At 36.3% G+C, this 19,148-nt stretch overlaps 1 protein-coding gene across 7 annotated transcripts in view; it reads left to right on the forward strand.

The window, feature by feature from the left end:
- The window catches only part of HACE1 (HECT domain and ankyrin repeat containing E3 ubiquitin protein ligase 1), a 118,215-nt gene that overhangs the window by 74,301 nt on the left and 24,766 nt on the right, over positions 1-19,148 (forward strand). For all 7 annotated transcript variants that reach the window (XM_088840683.1, XM_088840684.1, XM_088840686.1 and 4 more), the window contains 7 exons: positions 1,884-1,952; positions 2,197-2,284; positions 9,130-9,241; positions 9,336-9,433; positions 9,607-9,694; positions 13,769-13,918; positions 14,468-14,664. In XM_088840683.1, coding sequence (XP_088696809.1) covers positions 1,884-1,952; positions 2,197-2,284; positions 9,130-9,241; positions 9,336-9,433; positions 9,607-9,694; positions 13,769-13,918; positions 14,468-14,664 — 802 coding nt within the window. The remainder of the gene's footprint in view (positions 1-1,883; positions 1,953-2,196; positions 2,285-9,129; positions 9,242-9,335; positions 9,434-9,606; positions 9,695-13,768; positions 13,919-14,467; positions 14,665-19,148) is intronic.

Genomic DNA, 19,148 nt, shown 5'->3' on the forward strand with positions numbered 1-19,148 from the left:
GATAGTCTTGCTATCCAGTTCACTCTCGTTGGCTCTTCCTGGCCTTGAGGTATGGAGGACCCTCACACACATTAGTAGTCAGTTAAGGTCTTTATAATTAGTGGTCTCATCATCTCATTAGACCATATGGCCTTGATCACACCTCTCTGAGATTGTTGGATTATGGCATCCATGACCTCTTGGTTTGGATGCCTCAGGCAACACACAGTAGGCACTATGTAAAAGCACGTCACAGCAAGACAGACCCTTAGCAAGTGTCAGTCTTTTCCCAGATGGTGTTACTTACCTGAGTTAAGTGGTAGTAAGCAAGCTGCACCTAACAGGCATTCCCCTTGATTTACTGCAGTGGTAATCATGCAGTCCTGCAGACTATGCCAGATGTTTTATGTGCCAGTCTCTACCTATCAATAACCAGTGTTGTGGCTGGACTAATCCTTGATTCTTATTATGATTACAGATGTCCTTCAGCAATAACTGTTGGAAACCTTTGAGGGGAGAAAGATTACTTCTAGGACCTGGAAATTACATGGCACACCTGGGGCCACACAGCGAGGTTATTGTAGAGGGAGAGAGAAAAAGTGCATATAAGCCTGGGGTTGAGGGTGGAGGGGCACTTGGGTTTTGAAAAGTGAAAGTCACTCAGTCATGTCCAACTCTTTGTGACTCCATGGACTAGTTTTCTTCAGGCCAGAATACTGGGGTGGGTGGCCGTTGCCTTCTCCAGGGAATCTTCCCAACCCAGGGATCCAACTCAGGTCTACCATATTGCAGGCAGATTCTTTACCAGCTGAGCCACCAGCATACTGGAGTGGGTAGCCTATCCCTTCTCCAGTGGATCTTCCCAAGCTGGGAATCAAACCATGGTCTCCTGCATTGCGTACAGATTCTTTACCAGCTGAGCTATCAGGCCCTATCATGACATGAATGAATTACATCCCAAGACACTCTCTTTCTCTTTAATTATATGGTCATCATGTAATCTGGTTACTTTTTATTTTTCAAATCTCTATCCAGGGAATCCCAAGAATAATGGAGTGGGTTGCCTTGCTCTTCTTCAGGGGATCTTCCCAACCCAGGGATCAAACCCACGTCTCTTGTATCTCTTGCTTTGGTAGGCAGGTTCTTTACCACTAGTGCTACCTGGGAAAGGTTCTGAGGACTCACTTTTTATTGGTAAATTAAAAACATAAGAGTGGGAATATAAAGCATGAGAAGAGTAAAAGTCAAATGATCCAAATGGTCAGTTATCAAAGTTAACCAAAATCTCTAAACACAGGAGCCTCAGTGGGAGGCATTCTGGTTCTTTATGTAGTTGTGGGGCTGGCATTGTGTTTATTCGAGATTTGAAGTGGATGCCTCACCAACCAAGCCTTAAGTCAGGTACTTGCATTATAAAGTAGAGAAAACCCAGTTTCTGATGAAGAAAAGCTATAATTTTTTTTTTGTAATTGCAGAAATAAATAATACTTTGCTGTTTTGGTTCTATTCTAATCTTTAGGACACTCATTGAACTGATCTGGAACTAATACAGAATATTTGAGTTTTAAACATCCATATATGTTATTAACATGTAGGATGGTGAATGTTGCTTTCTATAGGATCGTTTAATTATATGTTGGAAACAGAGATACTTAAAACTTCAAGGTTTTTAAAAAGTCACTTTATATCATCTGTTCATGAAAAATTATTATCTATATCTGAGTGTGTGTGTATATTTATATATTTCACATTATAAATTGACTAGACATGCCTCAGACTCTATAAAGGCAATCCAAACCCCGTTTTCATTTTTGATTAGAAGCCAGTCGAATTCAATGCATAGTCAAATTTACCATATCACCAACTTTTGTCTATGTATTCTGATTGGTTTTTACCCTCCACAGAATGACTTCACCCCGTTTCATTGAATTTGTCTGCAAACATGATGAAGTTTTAAAATGCTTTGTTAACAGGTAAAACTTTCTTGGTTTAATGGACTGCTCTTGTAACTTTTTCTTTCTTACAGTTTTTATCTCAATAGAAAAAATATTACTTCTGTTATTATCTAAAAAATGTTCAATGACAAGTACGAGTATAGTAAGTATGGGTTAATATGTATTTTTATTCTATTTCAATATCTGTGTATCTAAATTTATATGTCACTTAATGCTACTTATCCTTCCCATTTATACAAGCAGTGCATGTTTTTCTTTTTAGGAATCCCAAGATTATATTTGACCACTTTCATTTCCTTCTTGAATGTCCTGAATTGATGTCAAGATTCATGCATATCATAAAGGCACAGGTAGTGCTTTTTAAAAATCTCTCTTTAGCCTGTCTAAGGAAAATTAAGTTTTTAATTTGAATACTATTCAGTAGAGTAATTACTAGAGACCACCTGCTGTAAGTGAAGTGACATTACCTTATTCTTTCGTATATGGAGTTACCCTAGTGTATTACTTTTGTTTGAGGAGTAAATTTAAGAAATGTGTATTGAGTGCCTACTGTGTGCGATGATAGCACCTTGTCACATTCCTGAAATGGAACACTAATCCTGTAAGGCCGATGGTTCTTGGGGATTTTATCCCCAAATACATTTGGGAAATATAACAAATGCCTTGTTGGGGATTTATAAAGCATATCAGCGGTTTACTAAAGGCTTTGGAAGCCCTTTGGTAAATACAGTGGTTTAACTTTGTTAGTCCTCCAAACTTACTTGACCTGAGAGCTCTCCTTCCCAAGGGTTCATTCCGTATATCTCATTTTTTATGAGACATGCTTGGGAAAAGCTCATTTTGCTGTTACCAGCTATGTGACTTTGGGTATCTTTCTAACATTCTTGAGCCTTGAGATCTTCATTTACAAAAATAGAGATAATGACTCTTTAACTTCATAAAACCTCTGTTGTGAAGAATATGTTTTTAAATAGTGACTGGTATATATTTTCAATAAGTGGTAATTGTTTTGGAGATCAAAAGCATATGTTCTATCTCCAAAGGGATCTTAATTCAGCCTAGCAGGGGAGATAATAAATGTACCTGTAAAATATTGTAATTGTAGTATCACAGTTTTACCTAGTTCTTCAGGAGTTTGAGGGAGGAAGGGCTTGCGTTTGGCTGCTGTAGTCAAGGGAGATTTTAAAAAGGAGGTGGATTTTAATCTAGACTTTGAAAAACATGCAAATTTTTGATAGGAATATATGGGGAAGATGAACATTCTAGCCAAGATATGGGTCAGGGCATGTAGGTGGAAAAGTTGGTTAAAGCAGGAATTTTGTGTAGGTGAGGAATGAGATATAATTCTGGGAAGGTAGATTAGGGTTATACTACATGGAACCTTGATTGCCAGATTGAAGAATTTTCATTTGCTAGACTGTCAGGAGCCACTGATAACTTTATTTCAGGAGAAGAACATGATCCTGCCGAAGTTTTAGGAAATAGTTTGTCTGAAATGTAGGCTAGACTGGAGGCACAGATTTGGTTATTAGTCATAAGGTAATGCTATAGGTGTTTTAAAATGTCTTCAGGTACAGTGATCCTTTCAATAATTAAAGCTAAGAACTAAGCTTTATAAAATTATACACATGTATATAGGTCTTCTTTGGCATCTGTTTAATAATGATGATATAAAAGAGAAAGTAGTAGTAATAACTTAACATTTATTGAGTGCTAACTTTAGGTCAGGTTCCATACATTTGTTTTATATAGATTATTTTCATACCAATCATATGATATAGGTACTTATTTACTGAAGAGGTTAAATAACTTGTTTAAGTCATTCAGCTGCTTTGTGGGGGAATTAGAATCTAAAAAAAAAAAATCTTCTCTGGTTCTTAAATTCATTTTCTTAATCTATACTGTTATCCATTCTAGGGTAAATGTGATTATAGGTAAAAGAATCTTATAGTTTTTGAAAGAGGTAGTTTGCTATTTTTAATACTGTCTCTATTTTTCACTTCCTGAGTGATTCATTCAAAAAACATCTGCATTAGCTATCTACCTTCTTAATTCACAGAGGGGGTTTTGTCACCTAAATACAGGTGTCCACATGCATAGTGGTGGCCCAGTGAGAGGTTTTGGAGATTGGAAGTGCTAAAGGAGGGTGTATGTGTGGAAGAGAAGCTCAGCCTGGTGTGTGTGAGTTGGAGCAGTATATGGAGGATGTCCAGTGTGCAAGCTGGTGATAGTTGCTCAGGGTAGTTTGACAGAACTTGAGTGGGGTAACAGAGCTTGGGAGATCAGTCCTGGGTGTTCATTGGAAGGACTGAGGCTAAAGCTGAAACTCCAATACTTTGGCCACCTCATGCGACGAGTTGACTCACTGGAAAAGACTCTGATGCTGGGAAGGATTGAGGGGGGAAGGAGAAGGGGACGACAGAGAATGAGGTGGCTGGATGGCATCACCGACTCGATGGACATGAGTTTGAGTGAACTCCAGGAGTTGGTGATAGACAGGGAGGCCTGGCGTGCTGTGATTCATGGGGTCACAAAGAGTCAGACACGACTGAGCGACTGAACTGAACTGAACTGAACAGAGCTTGAGTGGGGTATAGTGTGTCTATGCAGTGAATGGTCCACATCAGTGACAGAAGATTGATTATGTATAAGGTAGGGCAGTTGACTGAATTAGTAAAGATAATGGAAGCCTAGTGTCTTACTATTGGAGAAAGGAGTTAAAAGATGGAGGAAAACAATGAATCATGTACTGTTGAATTAGAATTGGAGATACCAGTGTGAACTTAAGAGTTTCCAATGTCGGTAGATAGATATAGCAAACCTGGGACCCACTTCTTGGACTCTGAATACCATTCTCAGTAGACTAGGACCTGTTGGAGAAATGGCTAATTCAGGGAAAGTGTGAGATGAGCCTGGATCATCTTACTGTGCAAGAAAGTTGTTCAGAGAATGATGAATGATGAGGTTGTGTCAAAATGATTCAGAAGCAGCTTGAATAGACTCTAGTGGCCAAATCTGGAATAATTTGAACCTCAAAATAAATAGTGATGGCAAAATGCTGCAAATAAAATTGAAGCTCGTAAGTCTATAGTGAAAGAATTAATGAATAAATGGAAACTATGATGAAGGGTGGTATATTTTTATAATCTCAGAGTATGTCCTTTTAGAATACTAATTACAAAGATTAAAAAGGAACTTTACAGTGGAAAAGCTTGGCAATGATCCCAGCAGACATACCAGCATGCCAGCACTGAGAATATGGCATCACTTCTTAGATATTGCTGTTAAAGATGCACACCCTGAATTTAATCATGGGAAATCATGGTTATTGTTATTCTGTCACTAAGTTGTGTTCCATTCTCTGTGACACCATAATAATCAGACTAACTCTAATTGAGAGGCATTCTACAATATAACTGACCCGCATTCTTTAAATGTAGGTCCTGAAAATTAAGAAAGCACAGAACAACTGTGCCAAATAAAAGAGACAGCTATTAATAAATACAGTTCATGAGTCATTATGCTATACAGGATATTATTTGGAATGTGGTAAAACTTGAAACGGAGAAGGCAATGGCAAGCCACTCCAGTACTCTTGCTTAGAAAATCCCATGGATGGAGGAGCATGGTAGGCTGCAGTCCTTGGGGTCGCTAAGGGTTGGACACGACTGAGCGACTTCACTTTCACACATTGGAGAAGGAAATGGCAGCCCACTCCAGTGTTCTTGCCTGGAGAATCCCAGGGACGGGGGAGCCTGGTGGGCTTCCGTCTATAGGGTCACACAGAGTCAGACACGACTGAGGTGACTTAGCAGCAGCAGCAAAACTTGAAATGGGGTCTGAAGATTAGATATAATAATATATCAGTGTTAATTTCCTGATTTTGATGATTGTGAACTGCTTCTGTAGATGAATTCTCTTGTTTGTAGGAAATATACACTAAAGTATTTTCTGGAACTGTCTGGATATCATGTTAGCAACTTACCTTAGGGGGAAAAAGACACCATTGTACTATACTAAGAAACTGGAGGCTATGACAGAAAAAAGTAAAAACAACTACTTCTGCTAAGGGATTGACTTCTTCTGTTGGTGGTTTTCAGGTGGCCTGGTAGTTAAAGGGAGAGACATTTTGTATTGCTGTACAAATACTGTTAAGAGGAGCCTCTGTTATCAGTCCTGTTTTGTGAATTATTTTATGGAAATACAGGTACTCAGAAAGTTTACATACAGAAATGTGTCCTTTGGTTTTGTAGGCTTATGTACATATATGTGTTGGGGAGATATTTTGATCTTAACAGCTAATTTAATAGCTTTTTGTACCTTTTAATGTTACATTTGAACTACTTAAAAAAAAAGTTGCCATATGTGTTTATTGTAAAACTGGTTCTCATTTTCTAGATAAAGGATAGAGTTTAATATTTAATCTCTTATAATGGCAAATGGGTTTGCTGTCATTTAAAATACTTAATTTGCAGTCATTTTAACATTGGTATGAGTGATAAGAACAGTATCTGTTAGCATTCTCAGTTCAATTCAGTCACTCAGTTGTGTCTGACTCTTTGCGACCCCTTGGTCTGCAGCACACCAGGCTTCCCTGTCTGTCACCAATTCCTGGAGTCTGCTCAAACTCATATCCATTGAGTTGGTGATCCCATCCAACCATCTCATCCTCCATTGTCCCCTTCTTCTCCTACCTTCAATCTTTCCCGGCATCAGGGTCTTTTCAAATGAGTCAGTTCTTCGCATCAGATGGCCAAAGTTAGGATTCTGGGAGTTGAGTATTTTCACAGATTACCTAACCTCTTGGTGCTGCATTTTTCCCTTCTGTGAAATGGGGATAATAATGAGTCCCTTTTTCTCAGAGTGTTGTAAGGGTTTTATGTGAAAATGCATGTTAAGTGCTTAAAATAGTACCTGGCTTATAGGTGCTTTAATAAACATTAGTTAATTTATGATTATAATAATTACTGTCTTCATTTAATCCTCAGAATTAGCCCTTCCAAGTAGGTATGATTTTCCCCACTTTACAGGTAGGAAGACTGAGAGGATTACATGTAGGAAGTTCTGAGAGGATTGGTAATTCCCCTCAGGTCACAAACCTAGTAGTGATAGATCTAGGATTTCAAAACATTGTTTATCAAAATCCAAAGCCCATATTTAAATACATTACTTCTGTGTAATGCTTTCTCCTCTTTTACCTAGATTTTAGGAATAATCAGTATTAAAATGTCAAGCACTTAACATTCTAGTCTGTGTACTAAAAATGAAATATACCCAGTAATGAATATAACAATAGCAGCATTTTATTCAAAGTGTGGAAAGCTTCTAGAAATATGGATAAAATTATATATTTAATTTTGGAAAAGGAACATTTTTTCTTATTGGAAGAATAGATATTAAAAGGCAAAAATTAATCTTGCACAAGTTATTTTCATAAAAACATTTTATTAAGAATTAATTAAAAGTGTTGTTTTAAGTCTTTTGAAGCAAAACTAATATTTGGCTCAGATAAAGAAATTTACTGGTGTCCTAAAAATTGCATGAGAGAGAACCTCTTTGTGGTGTTGGAAATTGATTATATTTATCTCTTGAAACTGTTGGCTTTTGTGGTATTGAAGCGCCCTGATTCTCCTTTGACTTTTCTAGCTGTGTATATCATTTGGTAATAGGCAAATTCTCAGTATTGACCTGTGATCATAAACTTCTCCATTCTTGGTGTATGTCCCTGTATCTTTAATCTCTTGAACATGAGATATTACCTTGTCTCCTATATTATCTTCATTCATGACTTTCCAGTGTCTCATCTGTAGAACATTCTAGCATTTATTTCCAAGCTCTTAGTAGTTATATCCCTATTAACCTTAAATTCAGAATTTATAAGATCTCATTTGTTACCTTCACCAGTACCTTCTAGTAATTGGGGTAGATAGTAGTGGGGCAGGGGGGTCCCCCTCTAAGCTATTTCTGATGTAAAGTTCTGTCCTTAGAGACCTTCTCTTAAAGGAGTAATGTCTTTCGAATTTTCTTTATTGTTCTTTCCTGCCATGACCAGGACCATATCACTCAATTACTAGTATTTCAGCTGCTGTGTAGATGGCCTTCCTTTATCCTGGTACTACTCTCATTTTAATTACTGCATTTACCACGCTATTTCTCTGACCAGGTACCTTCAGTGGCCATTGTGTCTTGATTTGAAGGATCCATACTTATGTCTTTGATTTACTTACAAAAACTTATTTCCTTCAATGTATATAGGGTTATGCTGGCCCCTTCACTGCATCTTCCAGGGGGACGTGATTTCTTTTGTGCCTTTTTTCTTGTCTCCCTTAGCCTGGTGTGCTTTCTTTCCCTCCTGCTTGGCAGATCCTACCCACCTGTAAGTCCTGGTTCAGACCAGGATCTCATGAAGCCTTTGTACTCCACTCATCTGCACAGTCTCAAAATTCTTAGTACACTGTGATCTGTACATTACTGTTTAGAACTTGGTATCATTATATGTGTTGTATTGTTTCAGTGTTAGTCTCATCTCTTTATACTGAACAGTTTCTAGCAGTGAAATTTTTACAGCTCTAATGTTACCTGGAGTGTCCGCACGTAGTAGGTACTCAGTAATACTTTCTGTTTAATAAAATTACAAATCACTTACAGTTTGCATATCTGGCGTATGAACGAAAGGTAGAGACTATCTTAACTGTTCACAAGGTCTTATTTTTCGGTTTTTAGGATGGAGGAAGGAAAGAAAAACAGTTTAACAAATTCCATTTTAGTTGCTGCATATGTTTGAAGGATAGAAGTTAGAATTAGGTGTAAAGATTGTTTTCATGGAAAATTAAATGGAATATGCTACATAATTTTTCTGGATATGGAAATTCATTCTTACAAACCTTTTGGGGTTTAAAAGAAATTAAGTGTGTGTTCAATTGTATGTCTGATATTGAATTCTTTTAATTTATCAAGTCTTTTCTGTAGATAATGCAGGGAATTAAAAGAAATACACTAGGTAGTCAAAGTATTTCAACTTAGATCGGCCTTTTTGTGACTAGTAGGTGAAATGTCAGAACATTATTTAGAACTAGTTATAAATGTATAAGAATGATTATTTGTAGAAAGGACATTTAGAATGCTAGTTAAGTAAATCTGATAGTTAAGTGACTGAAATCCTGCTAACATATTTTACTGTTATTTGTTGGGATAGCCATTTAAAGATCGCTGTGAATGGTTCTATGAACATTTGCATTCAGGACAGCCAGATTCAGACATGGTGCACAGGCCAGTGAATGAAAATGATATCCTGCTGGTTCATAGAGGTATGTTTAGAAATAAAGTGATGTGTGTATAAGGCACAAAATACTAGTTTTTGTAAATTTTAGTATGTGAAATTAACCACTGCTACATATTTAGATTCTATTTTTAGGAGTAGCTGTGAAGTTGTGTCAAAAGCAAATTGTGCAAAGCTAAAGCAAGGAATTGCTGTACGGTTCCATGGAGAAGAAGGCATGGTGGGTATACAAATAAGTGTTGTTAAGATCACTGTCTATAAAAGATTGAAAAGCCCTTGCATAAAGTTTAAGATTTAACTGATAGTAGATAAGAAATTTAATGTTATTATAATTTAGAAAAAATTTCATCATTATATTTCTATTGATACTTAATCTTATTTTCTTGAACTCAGGGTCAAGGTGTTGTCCGTGAGTGGTTTGATATTCTGTCTAATGAGATAGTCAATCCTGATTATGCATTGTTTACCCAGTCAGCTGATGGTAAGTTGTACAGTTGAGATGACTTTTTCTGTGACCTGTCACATTTTCAGACTGCACTGCTTCAGTGCCTTTTATCCTTTGATTTCTACAGTAGCCTTGTGAGCTATGGTGACTGTTCCCTTTTCATAGATGAGGAAATTGAAGTTCAGAGAATTTGTCTATGATAGCCGTTCACGAGTGGTAAGATCATGAGTAGAACCTGACTCAGCATAGCATTCTTTCCTCTATAAGCAGTTGGTTCTCAAATGCTTATCTCAAGTACTATTGCTGGCCTCAAGGAAGTTTTCATCAGTTGTTTGTAAAATAAAACTAAATTTATTCAGTTTAAGGCTTGTCCTTTAGTCTACTTGTCTTGAATTAAAATTTCCTTTTATAAAATGGTCCTAGTAGATGAACTTTGAAAAAAATATAAGTACTTGTTTGGAAAAATTAAAATTTGCTAACCCTATATGAGTTTCCAACTCTTGGAAGTTTTTTGATCATTAAAAACAAAGTCTAGAAGTCATGGTATTAAATCTTAACTGATGGCATCACCGACTCTATGGACATGAGTTTGAGTGAACTCCGGGAGTTGGTGATGGACAGGGAGCCCTGGCGTGCTGTGATTCATGGGGTCGCAGAGTCGGACACGACTGAGCGACTGAACTGAACTGAAGTGAACTGATAGTATGTTTACATTACTATAGTAACTTTGTTTTCAATCCTTTTAAAAGATTAATGTGGTAACTGAAAAGCTTTTATTTATCCATGTAATACAGATAAAAAACACTTCCTTATTGAAATGTTGTTTGCTGCCTACAGACTTATGATTTGATATTGTAGGCTAAAGGGCTTCCCTGGTGGCTCAGACGGTGCAGAAATTTGCCTGCATTGTGGGAGACCTGGGTTTGATTCCTGGCTGGGGAAGATCCCCTGGAGAAGGGAATGGCAACCCACTCCAGTATTCTTGCCTGAAGGATTTCATGGACAGAGGAGACTGCTGAACTGCATCCATGGATTCCTAAGAGTCAGACACAACTAAGTGACTAACACACATACATTGTAGACTAAATGGAAGTGGTTACCACCTCATGTGTATAAGATATACCTGAGAGTTTTTTAACTTAAGAAGACTTATATCCAAGTGAAGGTGGGATTTCAGTTTTTAAATGCTTTGTAGAGTTGCTTTTATTTTCTGAAAATTTTTTCTTTTTCAGTGTTTAAATTCTTCTGTAAGAAGAGAATGTCTCGTTAATTATAGTTTCTGATTGCATTCAACCAAACCAGCAGATATCTGCACTGAATAAGAAGGATGACTCTAAGAGAAGCAAGTGGGGTTGGGCTTCATGATGCTAGGCAGCTGCAGGAATTCACCTGTTTGATGGGTTTCTCAAACATACTTGGTGTATTTGAAATTATTTAGGAATATGGGACTTGCTGCTTTAATTCTGTAACCTTTTGATTATTTTCTCTGAGATAAATTGGCATCTTTGTGATTTTTATGACAAGTTTGATGAAGCCCTGGTTTAGCTATTTAGGCCTAATCTTTGAAGCAAGATTTAGCATTAAGACATTGTATTTTAGATTTATATCTTTTCTTCATAGTCCCTTATTCTGAGCTGTCTCTTTAGTTTCATATCTGAGAAATATATTTGGTATGAAATCTAGATTTCACACCAGATGTACTTACTCATTCCTGCTGGCTCAGATGGTAAAGAATCCGCCTGTAATGCAGAAGACAGCGTGCAGTGCAGAAGATCTGGGTTTGATCCCTGGGTCAGGAAGATCCCCTGGAGAAGGAATGGCACCCTACTCCAGTATTCTTGCTTGGGAAACTTCAGGGACAGTCCTCTGGCAGGCTACAGTCCATGGGGTTGGAAGAGTTAGACACAACTTTAGATATTAAACCACCACGGCCACTTACTCTATGTTGAAGCACATAGACCATAAAGTTTGTGACTCATCCTTTTTGTAAGCCATGTCGGTTTTCTCTTTGGGGTTATATTATTAATGAAAAGTAGATGAAACATTTTCTTGTTCTAGAAAGTTACATTTAGGATTCCCAAATATGGGAGATGCTTGGGTAGACCTAATGTATACAGAAATTTCTTTAAAATGTGCTTTCTAATTAAATTAAGATGCTTACTGTAGAGCAATAGTCATGGAGGGGAGGGACCAGTGCCTTTGGTGTGTTCTACTGAATGTCAATCTCTGTGCTGTCCTTCTTTTTGCTGTGATCTTGGGCTTGTAAATGTAATATTTCTGGAGCTCAATTCCCTTATTTGAAAATGGTGATTACCTGTGGTTTGTAATGTAGTGGGAAATCAGCTGATGTGTAAAAATGCTTAGTCCAATGCCTGGCACATAGAAATCAGAAATAAATATTAGGGGCTATTACTGTTCTGTGAAAACGATATTTTCTTATTGTATAGGTTTTTTCTGAGATGATGAAATGTCACAGTTTTACGGATTTGAACTTAAGGCATGACATAAACTTTATATTCTATCTTAATTCATTTTCAAGTTAAAAACTTATGCATTTCCTGAAGTCTTTTTCCCTTGTTTATTTCCTTTTTGTTCTCTTGATTTCTCTGTATCTATTCTATTTGATAATTCAGATTTCCCAGTAAGTACTTAAAGAAGTTATGTACAGACTTATGAGGGGAAATAGGTAAAATTGTGATTATTCTTAGATATTATTACTTTTGAAATTATATTTGTCTTTGAAGTCTTTCTTCATCTCACAAAACTTTGCTTTAACTTTTCATACCCAGTCTTACATTGTGACTGGGAATGATTCTCAATAGATTCTTAACAGTGGCCCTTTTAAGTCATTCAGCTGTAAGCATCCATATGGGTACCTTACATTTGAGTAAACTTACTGGTCATGGTAATTTAGTCCAGTGCCAGCACTGATAAAATCCAGCGAAGCACAGAGTTTATGTGTGCTCCTGTTGAGTAAAGTTTCACTTGTGTATCTGTCATGTCATCCAGCAAGTGAGACAGAGTCCGCCCTTGTCTTGGTCACTTTCATGTCTTTAGTTCCCAGCACTCTGCAGGGGTTAGAGGTGATGCTCATCGATGGGTATTGAATAAATTTGGCCAACAAACAAAAATGTATGCTCAATAACCAAACATTTTACTTTCCAATACTTTGCTTTCCCTTTATTTATTTTTGATGTTATTTCATTAGATTTATCAGTTATTCTTTCTTTTTGCTCAAGTGCCTAGAAGAGAAGTAAATAGCATGATCTTAATGAATATTTGTTGAGTGAATGAGAGAATTTGTAATTTGAGGTAGTGATCACATGAAAAAATAAAGAGGATTGAGATCTTGCTGTTTAGGTTTATCCATTGCACTGGATTTTTTTTTTTTTTTGAGACCGTTTTATTGTGGTAAAATTTACATAACATAAAATTTACCATTTTAACTGTTTAGAAGTGTATACTTCACTGGCTGTGAGTATATTCATCACTATCTGTTTCCAGACTTTTTTTTTTTTCCCCACATAGCACTCCATTGCACTAGAATTTGGCAGTAGTAACTATTACTGATACTGTTTTAACTTTTATACCTCAGTGGTACCTATTCAAACTTGTTTATTTGTTATGATGAAAACAGTTGTACATTTAGAAATTTTAGTTATTCTCTTGCAGTGCTTTATTCTTTGAGGAACAAAATGAGGTGAATACCTGCTACACTGGGCATGTATAGATGAATGAGACAATGTCTGCCCTAATTCACAGCCTAAATAGTTATTTCCACACTGCTTGGGAAAATGTGAACACTTGTGTACGTGTGTTTGTTTATGTGTTTCTAGGATCTCTCTGACACATCTTCCAGCTACCTTCAGTGAAAAGTATTCTAAAATTTTCTCTCTGCACAGGCTTACTTTGATAAGTATATGAAAATTAATGATTATCTTTAGTATTTTCAATTCCACTGTTAAATATTCCACACAGAACATTCTTATGGAAGTTTATGCACAATGTAACTTCAGCTTTGCTGAAGTTGTCTGTGAGCTGATAATTTACCTGCATTGAAGTGATCTCTTTTATACATAATCTTAAATTATTTTATCTTGATTTTAATAGGAACAACTTTTCAACCTAATAGCAACTCCTCTGTAAATCCTGATCACTTGAACTATTTCCGGTTTGCTGGACAGATTTTGGGATTAGCTCTGAACCATAGGCAACTGGTGAACATTTACTTCACGAGATCATTCTATAAGCACATTCTTGGTATGGCTCTATTGTTATTTCCATAAACATATATTTAAAGTGTTTTTTTAATAGTCTTTAGGGAAAGCTAAGTAAGCCGTGGCAGTTGGGTGAATAATTTTTATTTTGATTGGAGATTTATTTGATTGATGTTATTTTGCTCTGCTCCTGCTATTTTGCTGTCTGCATATGTAAGGCATTTGAGGGCCTGAGGGAGAGGAAAAAATGTACATTTTTGATAAAATTTTTTTCCCCATTTTAGTGTGTTTATGCTAAAAATGCATTTTAATAAGAATACACTTAAGAGAATTGGTACTTTTTAAAGTTTATAATAATTTCCTGAAGAGCTCTTTCAATGAAAGGCTAATTGTAGAAATGTGGCAGTAACATAAGCTTAAATTTACAGACTTCCAAATTTAGGAATTAGCTTTCATTTAAATCATGCTGTGTATTGGATTATAATATTTTGCAGTTTTACAGAGTATCTGTAGAGGGCAGTGTTTCACCATTAAACAGATAAGGAAAGGCAGAAACATTTAGAATGTAACTGCTGTATGTTTGCATTTTTAGGTATTCCCGTGAATTACCAAGATGTGGCATCCATTGATCCAGAATATGCCAAAAACTTGCAATGGATTTTAGATAATGATATTAGTGATTTGGGTCTAGAATTAACTTTTTCTGTTGAGACTGATGTGTTTGGAGCAATGGAAGAGGTGCCCTTGAAACCCGGGGGTGGAAGTATTCTTGTAACACAAAATAACAAAGTAAGTATTCAAATTTTTACCTTAACCATTGTTTGTAACTTAGCCCTGATATTTTGCTAATTGCTCTAAAGTCTTGGCACTAGCTAGAAAAACTTTCACTGTTAGAGTTTTGTAACATTTATAGCAGATAAAATATTTAAATTGACTAAACCATCAAATGAACTTCAAATTATAAAGGATCATTTCCGTGCTGTGTTAGATATCCTGAAGCAGTTTCTTAAGCAGCCTAGAGCACAGTTCAGTTGATTGTGTAAGTTGGGCATGTGCATATCAAAACATGCGATTAGAAACACAAACTCACATCAGTATCATATTTGCACTAAATCACTATTTCATCTTTTAAAAGTAAAATATTGAGTTCTAACACAGAGAAAAAACTCCAGTGTTTAAACTTTGTACTCACTTTTGGGATCCAGTATATTCTGTTAGACCTCTGAATTTGATTTTTTTTTTTAACTTTATAACTTGATTATTTTTATTTATTATTATATTTCCTGTTTGTATATATATTTTTAAAAGCTTGGTGCACGTTTTAAATTACACTGTTAAAAGTTATATTACTTTAATATATAATATGGGCTTCCCTTGTGGCTCAGCTGGTAAAGAATCCGCCTGCAATGTGGGAAACCTGGGTTCAATCTCTGGGTTGGGACGATCCCCTGGAGGAAAGGCTACCTACTCCAATATTCTGGCCTGGAGAATTCCATGGACTCTATAATCCATGGGATCATAAAGAGTCAGACACGACTGAGTGACTTTCACTTTCAGGTTTTTTTTTCAATATATGTTTTATGTTTTGATAAAATAGGAAAGTGAGAGTCTGAAAATCTGATTTTGGAATTCCAGTTTGGTCACTTAGCAGCAGCAGCGGCAGCACTTACCAGTAGCAACTTATGGTAAAACACAACTAAAACCTTTTTCCTTTCCTTTCATTGGATTTTAGTTCCAAGACTGCTTCAGGATCAGCTAACTATAAAAATAATAATCGTTGAATCATTTTATAGACTAAAGATTTAATATAATTTTTTTATTTGTTTTTTTAAAGGCCAAAAGACTTGGCCATATTTTAACCTCTTTGAGTCTCAGTTTTCTATTCTGTGTGACTGTAATAATAACACCTTCCATGCAGAATTGGTACCAGCATTTTGTAAACTGAAAAGCACAACCCAAACATTAGTTGTTATTGAATAGTTTTCTATAACAATAGATTCATGGGTTTCACATATCTGTAGGAATGAAGACCTAAGTTGCTGCTGCTGCTGCTAAGTCACTTCAGTCGTGTCCGACTCTGCGCGACCCCATAGACAGAAGCCCACCAGGCTCCCCTGTCCCTGGGATTCTCCAGGCAAGAACACTGGAGTGGGTTGCCATTTCCTTCTCCAATGTGTGAAAGTGGAAAGTGAAAGTGAAGTCGCTCAGTCGTGTCCGACCCATAGCGACCCCACGGACTGCAGCCTATCAGGCTCCTTCATCCATGGGATTTTCCAGGCAAGGGTACTGGAGTGGGGTGCCATCGCCCTCTCCAGAAGACCTAAGTTAAGCTATGTAATTTTACTTTTTTGAAACTTAGGTACTATATATATTTAAAAAATACATGAAATTTAGTTTTGGAAAATAAAATCAGGAGCTGAGTTTTTACACATTTATACTTAACTAATTTTGGTCTAAATCCTTTACACATGAAGACACCGAAGTCTGAAGAGTTAATGGTAAAGCTGGAGCCAAAACCCAGGTCTCCTAGTTTCAAGTCTAATGTTCTTCATCCTGTTAGCAAAATGAATCACATTGAGGAAGATCTTTTAATATATTTTTAATATAATGAATATGTTTAGCTCTAGAAGATTAAAATGCTATTAAAATAGCAAAATTAGATTGATGAATTTGTCAGTGAATAGAAGTATTTTAAAAAATCTAATTATCAGATTGTCTGTCTCATAGTACTTCCCAAGTGGCAGTAGTGCTAAAGAACCCACCGGCCAATGCAGGAGAAATAAGAGATGTAGGTTTGATCCCTGGGTTGGGGAGATACCCTGGAGGAGGGCATGGCAACCCACTCCAGTGTTCTTGCCTGGAAAAATCCAATGGACAGAGGAACCTGGTGGGCTATAGTCCATTGGGTTGCAAGGAGTCAGACATGACTGAAGTGACTCAGCACGCACACACTCATTGTGCATTTATTATTTTATTTTACACTGGATACTTCCTCTCAGTTAGGGGTAATAAAGTCATAGAATAGAATCTTCATTATAACCAAGAGATTGCTTTTCATGGGAGACCCTCATATATGACTCCTGTCCGTGAATACACTATCTGGTAGGTGAATCTGTCATTCCTCTCAGATCCATTTTATATGAGGAAGTATAAAGGCTCATTAGCAATTGCGTGGTAAATAGCTATATTTATATTTGTATCTAACTGCGTCCCCCCCCCACTCTGATGTGATTTTTGTTTAGTTTTTTAAAATACATTTTTATTAATTCTTTTGCCTTTGTATCTTTCTGTTGAAATCTAGAACAAAGGAGCATTTTTAATAAATAATAACAAATACAAATACACTTACATTAAGGTTATACTCTTGATCATGGTCTAGCCTGAGGCTGGAATAGTCCTGTAACATTAAAAAGCTTGGAAGTCTTGTTTCTAAGTTTAACACTATACTATTGACATTGTTTTGTTAATGACTGACTGCTTTTTTATGGAGAATAATTGTTTTACAGTGTTGTATTGGTTTCTGCCATACAACAGGGTGAATCAGTCATAACTATATGTTTATCCCCTTCCTCTTGAGTCTTCCTCTCACCCTGCCCACCCCTGTAGGTCATCACAGAATGCCAGGCTGGGCTCCCTGTGTTATATGGCAGCTTACCACTAGCTGTCTATTTTACATGTGATGGTGTATATATGTCAGTGTTACTTTCTCATGATGAGCTTCGGTAACAGAGGATCTCAATCACTAATATGTTAGTTCTCAGCTTTTGTTTTTCTAATATAAACAATTGCCACAATAAATTGAGCCCTTTCATTTTCTAATATTACCAGTAAGCAATAAGCAAGCTGATTTTTTAAATTAAAAATCTTTAGAAATATCTTAAATTGATCACTTGATTTAGAATTCAGTTTACAAATAAAGTTTTCAAATTGTCTTCTTTAGAATTATTATTTTTTTAGCATGTATTTCTGTCATGAAATTTTGTTATTTTAGGGCCAACCTTTTACTTATTTATCTTTATAGATGTAAAGTTATAATTGTCACATTTGGAGTCAACTTCAGAATTTGTAAGCATATTGAATCTTAAATTTAGACTTGCCAAGCTTGTTAGTAAGAAAAAAGTCTATGTAAGCTGTTCTCCACATGGGGGAGTCATTTATTCCTGTTTTATTGAAAGGCTTTGATAATTATAGAGTGAAACCAAATAGGTAAAATACATTTGTTTAAAAAAAGTACATTAATAAATATAGGTAGTATAGGGAGAACAATATATATCAGTTCCACATTTGAAATAAAATGCTCTTTTAAATTTAATTTTGTATCTGTGATTTGTTTTAAAATCTAGAGGAAAAAAAAACCCTTTCGTTTCACTTTAGAAAATGACTGAATTACCAGGGGATGAACATTTACATTTAAATGGTATTTTCAGCTTTTTAAAGAAGAGCTTTTCCCTTTCACTCTTCATTTTCAGTTTTAATTCTTGACCAAAGGGTGTTAGGAATGAAATATTTTTGTTAAACTTTCAGTTCTAGTTCTTAGAGTAAGCTTTGTGGCTTTTAAGCATTAACACCTTTACCCTACTAATCATAAAGTTCATTCAGGCTAGGAGGGGAAAAAAGTGAGGTGAGATGGGACAGGATATCAGGGAATGTAAGAAATAGCATGGAAGTTGAGTTGCAGAGGAAAAGCATTAAGTGATCACATAGGAGTAGTTAAGGGGAGAAAGAAGCGTTCTGGGCTTATAGGGAAGCACAGAGATGATAGAGCATGATATGTTTCGGTAAGCGTGGGAAGGTCAGAGTTGTAGGTGTTAGCTTAGATTGCAGAGTAAATGAATGGGAGGAGATGAGATGGAGCAAGTAGACAGGGGCCAAATCCTGAAAGACATTGCATCCACCATTAGAAATTTGAAAGTTACTCTGAAGGCTAGGGGATGATTGCAGATGCTGTAGAGGGCAATGACCTGAATGAATTTCTTTAATTTTTTTTTTTTTAAAGAAAAACAGCACCAATCTCAGCTTGGATTGTGAAGAATGAGTTGAAATGGGGTAATACTGGAGTCAGGGTAACTGATAGGTGACAGTGGAATTGGTGTTGGGGAGCATGCATAAGGGATTTTTTAAGACAGTGGGAGCAAGGATAGTGAAAATGAGTTAGCTTTTTAGGATGTAGAATTTATAGAACCTGGTATCCATGCTAGCAGTTTGGGAAGGTGACAAAGAAGAAGGAGGATGAGCTGCTTAGGTGGACAGGCTCCAGAATGACAAATGGTATT

The sequence above is a fragment of the Moschus berezovskii genome, chromosome 10 (genome assembly GCF_049115385.1).
Source record: "Moschus berezovskii isolate FMDL1 chromosome 10, NW_MosBer_1.0, whole genome shotgun sequence".
Lineage (NCBI taxonomy): Eukaryota > Metazoa > Chordata > Mammalia > Artiodactyla > Moschidae > Moschus > Moschus berezovskii.